The sequence below is a fragment of the Leuciscus leuciscus genome (genome assembly GCF_965113295.1).
Source record: "Leuciscus leuciscus genome assembly, chromosome: 18".
In the NCBI taxonomy this organism is placed as follows: domain Eukaryota; kingdom Metazoa; phylum Chordata; class Actinopteri; order Cypriniformes; family Leuciscidae; genus Leuciscus; species Leuciscus leuciscus.
This window is the reverse complement of record NC_138742.1, coordinates 8,415,683-8,424,690: the sequence shown is the minus strand read 5'-3', so window position 1 is coordinate 8,424,690 and position 9,008 is coordinate 8,415,683. Positions and strand designations below refer to the sequence as shown.

Here is a 9,008-nt window from a genome sequence, read left to right as displayed (position 1 = left end):
GAATAAAACGGCCTGACTCGGCCTGTACGTGGGAGACAATCAGCATATACTGTATGTATGTATGCTTGTGCAATGAAATGAATTAATATTATGTCGAGAAAAATATGTTAAAGGTCAAGTGGATTGGTAATTTATAATAAAACACTCTAGATAAAGGGTGTGCCAAGAATATAGAGTATAGCGGATCATATTACTGAATTAGTACACTTGATATTTGCTGCTGTTTTCAAAAATAGTATTTTCTTCATGTCAATTAGTATTCCTGTTAATATTACATTATTACACAATAGGTCTGTTAACAATCAAATTATTATTTGCTGGCAGTCAAAAGTTTGGAATAAAGAAAGTCTGAAAGTTTTCTGAAAGTCTCTTATTCTCACCATGGGGCAGTATTTATTTGATCAAAAGTACAGTAAAAGCAGTAATTGTGAAATAGGCTATTTTTACATTTTAAAATAACTTTTTTATGTATATTTTAAAATATGCTAAAAAAGTGCTCAATTATTTGTAATGGTTCATTTATTATCATCAATATTGAAAACTGCTTAATGTTTTTGTGGAAACTATGACACATTTTTTCCAGGGTTCTTTGATGAATAAAAGTTCAAAAGAACAGCATTTATTTGAAATCTTTTGAAACATTATAAATATATTTACTGTCACTTGAATCAATGTAATCCATCCTTGTTTTGTTTGTTCATAGCTTTTAAATAGTAGTGCATTACAGTTTCCACAAAAATATGAAGCAGCACAACATTAATAATAATAAATCTTTCTTGATCATCAAATCATCATATATTAGAATGATTTCTGAAGGTTCAAAACGGTTCTTTAAAATTGTAATAATATTTCACAATATTACTTTTTTCCCCCCATCAAATAAATGCAGTCTTGGTGAAAAAAACAGTCCTAAAATAAAAAAAAATCGTAATTATTCCAAATTTTTGACCACCAGATACTGATTAATTAAATGAAGTGCAATGCATCCCATATCAATCAATATTTGCTGAATATTTGCCTTAGAAATCAAAATATATAATTTCCATGTCATTAAACCAGCAAACATAAGCCTACCATTTGCCTACAGTCCACAGCAATCCATTGTACAAATGTTTAGGATTTAGATGGTACTTCACTTTAGGATTTATTTTATAGTGTGGAGCAAATCCAGGGTTCATCAGTGCATCAAAAAAATAATCTCTGTATGTTTGATGACGAGCTTAAATTGATCAGTTTAACAAGCTGTAAAGATCACATAATCCAATCAATAAACCCACAATGAAGTCCAGAAGTCTGAGACCCCTTTGAAAATCTAAGGTTTCAGATCTAATATAAACTTATAAAAACACAGGAGGTTTTGAGATTGTTCAAATAAAGAAGAAATATTTAAGATAGTCAAATGTTCTTGCTTCCATTGAAGCACAAGACGCTCTTTGAAACATCAAGCTGGAGAACATGATCATCATATACTGTTCTGCTCTCATTAAAGCAAAAGGGGGAAGACATGATGACTAATGTTTTCTGACAATATATGGAAACTCTGTCATCATTTATTCACCCTCAAGTTGTTCCAAACCTGTATGAGTTTCTTTTTTCTGTTGAACACAAAAGAAGATATTTTGAAGGATGTTGGTAACCAGATGATTTCTGGTCCACATAGGCTTCCATAGTATTTTTTTCCCCCCCATACTATGGAAGTCAATGGGGTCCATCAACTCTTTGGTTACCAATATTCTTCAAAATATCTAGTTTGGGTGTCAACTTCAAACATTTTAAGTCAACTTCTCTTATGCTCACCAATGCTGCATTTATTTGATCGAAAATACAGTAACAATTGTGAAACTTCATTACTGTTTAAAAGTTGTTTTCAATTTTAATGTGTTTTAAAATGTAATTTATTCCTGTGATGCAAAGCTGAATTTTCAGCATCCTTCCTCCAGTCTTCAGTGTCACATGATCCTTCAGAAATCATTATTATATGCTGATTTCTTCTTATTATCAATGTTGATTTAGCACCATATTCTTAACATTCTTTTAAAAAAAAAATCATGTTGACTTTTGGTCATGCAAATCATTTTTTAAATCATGAAAAATCCGCACCGAAATATTTTAATTGTAGCCTCTCTCATTATTCACGCTGTAACCCTTACGATTAAGTGTTTGTCATGTTTCTTTAATGTATTCTGCCAGTGAGGAATCATTAAATAAATAAAGACTTATGTTGCTAAGCTTGGCATCATGTACTCTGTACTCAAGCACTGGATGAGAGTCATACTGTGCAAATAAACTTTTGCATTATATCCTCTACACACATCCTGTTTGGGGACGACCACACCTACAAAACAGACTGTTCTCAGTTCAGCTTGACACATTCTCTGGGTAACTTCTTTAAATGAGTGGATGATATTGTCTGATGTCTTATCCATTGACATGTGTGATAATCCTCTCACTTTTTTTTAGGTGGAAAAGCTCATCGGTGAGAAACAAAAGGACATGATGCTGAGTTCATCAGTGCTAATAGGTTCACAGGCCATGTCTCATCCACAGTGTTTTAAGGTAATGAGTTGTGAGCCCCACCCTCTTTTAGGACAGGTATATGTGTACACACACAGGCTTGACAGATAGCAGACTTCTGGTGATTACTTTAATCGAGGTTTGGAAACTGTACACAGACTCTAATTGTCAGTTTGGGCCACGAGACAGTGGAAAGGTAAATGCAAATATTTTCTGTATGTTCAATTGTATTTTAAGTTATTTGATAATTAGAAGTACTATTTGATATTTAGTTATCATCCTTTTTTGGGATTGAACCTACAACCTTCACAAAAACAAGTCAGAAGCTACTCCACCCTGCAGCGATCTAGGTTTCCTATTGCACTGCAATGAAACTAAAACGTTTTTTAGTCTTGTTTTCAAGTACTAAACATGTTTAAATCAAGATGCATTTACTTGAGAAGCAAAGTTACTCAAAATATAAAGTCTTGTTTTCTGAAAAATGAAGTGATTAATTTATGCTTGAAAAAATATCTGCCAATTTAAAAGTAAAATTATTATTTTTGGCAGATATTTTCTTGTTTTAAGCCTAAAGTCACTTATTTTTGATGGTAACACTTTATTTTAAGGTGACGTAGTTAAACGGTACTAAACGGTGCATACTTACTATAGTAATAACAGTAAATTATGCATAAGTAACTAACCCTAAACCAAACCCTAACTCTACAGTAAGTTCATGTAGTTAATTAATATTACTCAGTACTTATTTAAGTAAGTACATTGTAACGTCACCTTAAAATAAAGTGTTACCCTTTTTGTTTAGAATACAAGACTTCTTAGAATGAGAAATCTTATGTCATTTCGCTTCTTAAGGAATTGCATTTTGATCTAGGAACGTTTAGATATTTGTACTGAAACAAGACAAAAACTCATTTCTTTGCAGTGTGGGATTTTTAGTCATCATCTGATTGAATTCAGCCCACGTAACAGACTTGGAACAATTATATTGTGGGTATTTTCCTCATATTAATATGCAATAACTATGTGCTTTGCATATTTTCAATGCTGATATTCAGTTGCCGATTCGAAGCGAAGATGGGGAATGAGCAATCAACTCAGAAAAAACGGCAGAAGGTAAATTTAATTTTTGCGAGTAGTTGACATTGTTTTATTATTTATTATCTTTTCAACATCAATATTTTATGTTACATGTATATACAAGAAAAAGAAGTATATTTAGGTGTTTTTCCAGCATTTGAAATACTCTTGTAAGCACCTCTACATATTTAAACCAAGGCACAATGGATCAAACAAACATAATGAAACTAAACAATGTCATTAGCAGACAAATGCTGAGAAACAAGTGAAGAATGGAGAACTGAATGGACATGCAGTCCCGACTCCAGATGGAACTGAACTTGGTATGTATATGATATACTGCACATTTATTTAGTTTATGTCACTAAATGGATCTCTAACTCTTTACAATGTTTCATTTATTATCATTAGTTGACTGCATTAGTTAACATGAACTAACAATGAATAATACTTTACAGCATTTACTAATCTTAGTTAATGTCAATCTCAACATTTACTAATACTTTTTTTAAATCAAAAGTTGTATCTGTTAACATTAGTTAATGCACTTTGAACTAACATGAACATTTTTATAAGCTAACATAAACAAGGTTAATAAATGCTGTAAAAATATATTGCTCTTTGTTACAGTTCATGGTAACTAATGTTAACAAATTAGACCCTATAAAGTGTTACCAATGTATCTCCCCGCATATTCTCTGAAAGTAAAGACTGCAAGCTAAACTTCCAGGCATTTACATTGTTTGGATTAACTCAGCAAGTCAACCCACATTCGAGAACATGTCACAAAGCTCTGTATAAACTTTGGGTGTTGTAGTCAGATGCATAGTGGATAGAGCAATGTTTAATTTGCGTTTTGTGTGCATTGCTAGTTTGTAGTTGCTAACACTTTCACAAAGCCTTTATTGAAGGGAAGTGCACTCACAAGTACATTTTCCAGACTTACTAGATGTGAGTGATATATATCCCATAGAATGCAGTAGATGCATGCATGCATGAGAGAATGCATGTAGAAATAAGGCCAGAAACACTTTGCTCAAGTATGCAAATGCAGATGCATGTGCACAGTCTTGCTTGTGTAACTTTGGCGGGACTAGATAGAGTTACCTTGAAATGTCAGGACCATTAAACTAGATATAAATAAGGCCTAAGCCATAAGAACTGGGTGTGTATTATGATTTATTATTAGTCAGATTGATATCTAAAGGCGGCATAGATATTATGTATCCTTGTGCATTGCATACATAATTTCTTTTCTTTTCTTTTGTCTAGTGGCTAGCAAAGCAGCAGCAGTGGAGCAAAAGTGTGAAACCCCACCAGTGACCATCACAAATGAACCAAAGCCACCAAAAAAAGAGGAGGTAGACAGCTGTAAACTCAACGGACCCGCACACGTGGAAACAAAAACCCCTGAGCAAAAACCCACAGTCGCAAAAGATGCAGAACCACCCAAAACAGTCCCAAAGCCCAGTGAAGATGAGGTGACCAACTTCTTTGGTAAAATGTTCAAAAAGAAGAGTGAACCTGTGAAACCTGCATTAGAAAGCAAAGATTCAGTTGACGCCCAGGTCACAGCGGTGGATCTGAAAGTTGACTTGCAGCCTGTAAGTAGAAGTTGCAATGTTGTTCATTCATTATTTGACTAATTCAGTATAATTTCTCCTTTACATTTTTCCAGCCACTTGATTTCTCTGGTAGCCCCGTCCACAGTGAAACATGGTTGTATTTTAAACATAAATATTACTGGTTCTCTATGATTTGTCACATTGCACAGCATTTTTGCTATTAGTTTGGAAAGAAAAATTATTTGGGTCACACTTTAGTTTAGGGTCCAATTCTCACTATTAACTAACTATAACTACGATAATAGTTAGGAAGGTAGTTGTTAAGTTTAGGTATTGGGTAGGATTGAGGGATGAAGTATATGGTCATGCAGAATAAGGCATTAATATGCACTAATAAATAGCCTAGTAAAATCCTTGTAATATGCATGCTAATAGCAACTACACTGTAAAAAAAATATTGTTGGTTTAACTTAAGTTGCCTTAAAATTTTGCGTTCATTGAAATAAAAAAATTTGAGTTCATACAATGGAGATTGGTTTAATCAACAGAAACTGCAAATATTATGTTATCTGAACTACATTCATTTTCTAAGTTGATTTGACAAAAGAAAAAAAGTTGTGATTACAAATCATGAAAATAAGTTTTTACAGTTGGACCCTAAACTAAAGCGTTACCATTATTTGACATCAGAAAATATAGTATGTAGGATGTAAAAAAAAAAAAAAAAAAGCTTGAAAAAAGCAGATTCATCATAAAACAAAGAATGATTTAGTTATTAGAACACGTGTTTCTACACTCTAAAAAATGCTGTGTTGTTTCAACCCAAGTTTGGGTCAAATATGGACAAACCCAACCATTGAGTTTAAAATTTTCGTTTTAAAATTCAAACCAAAAGTTGGATTTGTCTGTAGTTGACCCAAACATGGGTTGAAACAGTGTATTAAATTGTGCTTTAGGTCTTGGTTATTTTTGGATGGAGACCTGAATTGTTCTGCCGAGCATTTACCAGGGAACAACTAATCCTCGTAAAATCGCAAAAACCTAGTGCATTTTGATTCACATTTACCAATTTCTCGTTCCAAAAGGATAAAGTCTTCATTAATTCAGATCAAAAGGAGATTCTTGAGGAAGTTGCTGAGAAGCTCAAATTGCAATTGGTCAACGCTATTCCCGCGCAACCCAAAAGCCCAAGCTCATTGACAAAGAACATCTCGATGGAGTCATCAAGCACGAATGCTAAAGACGTGACATGCTTGGGGGTCCTACCAGATCTGCACACTAAACAAGAACCAGTAGCTGTTGCTGAAGAACCACTAAATGAAGCCAGTGAGATACATGTAGGACATCTGAAATCTGAAGAACCACCAACGGCTGATGCTAAGGTTACAGAAGATGAAGAACCTAAGACTGTGGATGCTGAACAGGCCTTGCTAGAAGACAAGGAACTTCTTCAAAATGTTGAAAGCATAATATCAGATGAAAGGGAACAATTAGCATGCGAGAACGTCCCAATGTGTGAAGCTACCAAACATCTGATTGATGAACCTATTTCCAAAAAACTGATGAAAGTAGCAGATGAAGCTGATGGTTTTATTGCACAAAGTATGTCTTCAGTAGTAAATTTAGCAGTTGAGGTATTGTCTCCTGTTGAGGAACCAGTCACTGGAACTGAGGAGCCATTGCTAGTTACTGAAGAAATTGCGGATATTGTTGAGGAAATCTTGCAGATTACTCGGGAACAAGAAACAGTGAGCCAAACAGAAGAGTCAGAAGAACTTCTAAAGCACGATTTTAAGGAGACATTGGTCGTTGCAGAGGAACCATTAACAACATCTGTGGAACCAGCGCTGGTTGCTGAAGAAGAAATTTACCCTGGTTCTTTCGAATTCATCTTAGCTGCTAACTCAAAGGCATCTGCAGATGAGGAGAGTTGGGTGATTATTGAGGAACCAGCTCGACCCCTGAACGTCTCTGTCCATAGTGGACGTTCAGAAGGACCTGCGCTCAAAAGTAAATGTAATTCAGCAGAATCTACTCAAATTCTTTCCCACCTCAAGTCCATTTGCACTAAGGCTTTAGAAGATTCTTCCTATAAGCCGCTCAGTGTAGATGTATGTGCTGATGAAAGCATTATTCACATCACAATTGAGGTTTGCCCGGATGAGTTCACATGTCTGAATAAGGTCAGTTACGACAAACAATGTTCTTTCAACGAGAAAGGCACTGCATGGACAAACTCACCGCATGCCATTCACTCAAAGTGGAAACGTACTAGCTCCTTTCCTCAAGATGCTTGTCATCGATTAACACAAAATTAACTACCAGAATGTGTCGTCGAAACTTACTACATAAAAAATAATAATAAAAAAAAACGTAAAAGTTTGTTAGCATGTTGGATTATTGTGTTCTATATAAAGTGTTTATATAAGTGTCTCTATATAAACTACCAGTCATCATTTTTAAATAATTAAGATTACTTTTTTGGGGGATGTTTCTACCAAGGCTGCATTTATTTGATTTAAAAATACTGTAAAATTGTGAAATATGTTTTTGCTATTTTAAAATGTACTTTTTTCTGCTCCTTCAAAAATCATTTTAATATGCTGATTTGCTGCTCAATTATAATTGGTGCTCAGTTATTAATAATGGTTCTTATATGTGAACCTGGACCACAAAACCAGTCTTTCCATTCATGTATGGTTTGTTAGGATGGGATAATATTTGGCCGAGATACAACAATTTGAAAATCTGGAATCTGAGGGTGCAAAAAAATCAAAACATTGAGAAAATCGCCTTTAAAGTTGTTCATTTATGTTCACGATTGTGCTGCATTCACTCACAAAAATAAATGTTTTATATATTTACGGTAGGAAATGTACTAAATATCTTCATGGAACATGATCTTTACTTAATATCCTAATGATTTTTGGCATAAAAGAAAAAACGATAATTTTGACCCATACAATGTATTGTTGGCTATTGCCACAAATATACCCATGTGACTTGGTTTTGTGATCCAGGGTCACATTTTATCAATGTTGAAAACAGTTTTCAATGATTTCAGAAGGATCATGTGATACTGAAAACATTTACTTTAAATTGTAATAATATAATCCACAATATTACTGTTTTTACTGTATCTTTGATCAAAATAAATGCAGTCTTTGTGAGCATAAGAGACTTATTTCAAAAACACAAAACAAAACTCTTAATAATGAATGTTTTTTCAGCAAAGCCGAATTTTCAGCATCATTCTTCAGAGTCACATGATCCTTAAAAAATCATTTTAATATGCTCACGGTTTCCACAAAAGTATTAAGCATTGATAATAATAATAAGAGCCATTATTAATAACTGAACCCCAATAATAATTGAGCAGCAAATCAGCATATTAGAATGATTTCTGAAGGATCATGTTACTCTGACCATGATGATGCTGAAAATTCAGCTTTGCGTCACAGGAAAAAGTGACATTTTAAAATTATTAACATATTACATATTACTTTTTTACTATATTTTTGATCAAATACATGCAGCCCTGGTGAGCAGAAGAGACTTCTTTCAGAAACATCCCAAAAATCGTAATTATTTCAAAAAAAATTGATCGGTAGTGTAACCGTCTCAGACATAGTAAGTCTTTGTTTTGTCTTTTTCTTGTGTGGTTTCCATTTGCATGAAATTCAAATAACATCTAGTAACTAATGAAGACCTACTATAACTGTACACCAGTCATCATGTGTAGTTATATCTGTGATATGTTCAACATTTAGTTCTCTAAAAGTGATTGTTTGTAAAATATAACAAGCCAAACACATACAATAATTTAAACATGATACATTTTACTGTAATATA

At 33.5% G+C, this 9,008-nt stretch overlaps 2 protein-coding genes across 13 annotated transcripts in view; both read left to right on the top strand.

Moving 5' to 3' along the window:
• The first annotated feature begins 2,363 nt into the window (after window positions 1-2,363).
• Window positions 2,364-9,008, top strand: part of LOC309480921 (uncharacterized protein) — a 17,394-nt gene continuing 10,749 nt past the window's right edge. For 2 of the 12 annotated variants that reach the window (XM_082145659.1, XM_082145657.1), the window contains exons 1-4: window positions 2,425-2,710; window positions 3,570-3,627; window positions 3,836-3,914; window positions 4,864-5,195. In XM_082145659.1, the coding sequence (XP_082001785.1) occupies window positions 3,589-3,627; window positions 3,836-3,914; window positions 4,864-5,195 (450 nt within the window). In that variant the 5' untranslated portion in view covers window positions 2,425-2,710; window positions 3,570-3,588. Of the gene's footprint in view, window positions 2,380-2,423; window positions 2,711-3,569; window positions 3,628-3,835; window positions 3,915-4,863; window positions 5,196-9,008 lie in introns of those variants that run through there. The other 10 variants (XM_082145658.1, XM_082145663.1, XM_082145652.1 and 7 more) reach the window with 9 other exon arrangements.
• LOC309480935 (uncharacterized protein) lies at window positions 5,205-7,647 on the top strand. Its single transcript, XM_082145682.1, has one exon. The coding sequence runs from the start codon at window positions 6,371-6,373 to the stop codon at window positions 7,472-7,474; it is 1,104 nt and encodes a 367-aa protein (XP_082001808.1). The 5' UTR covers window positions 5,205-6,370; the 3' UTR covers window positions 7,475-7,647.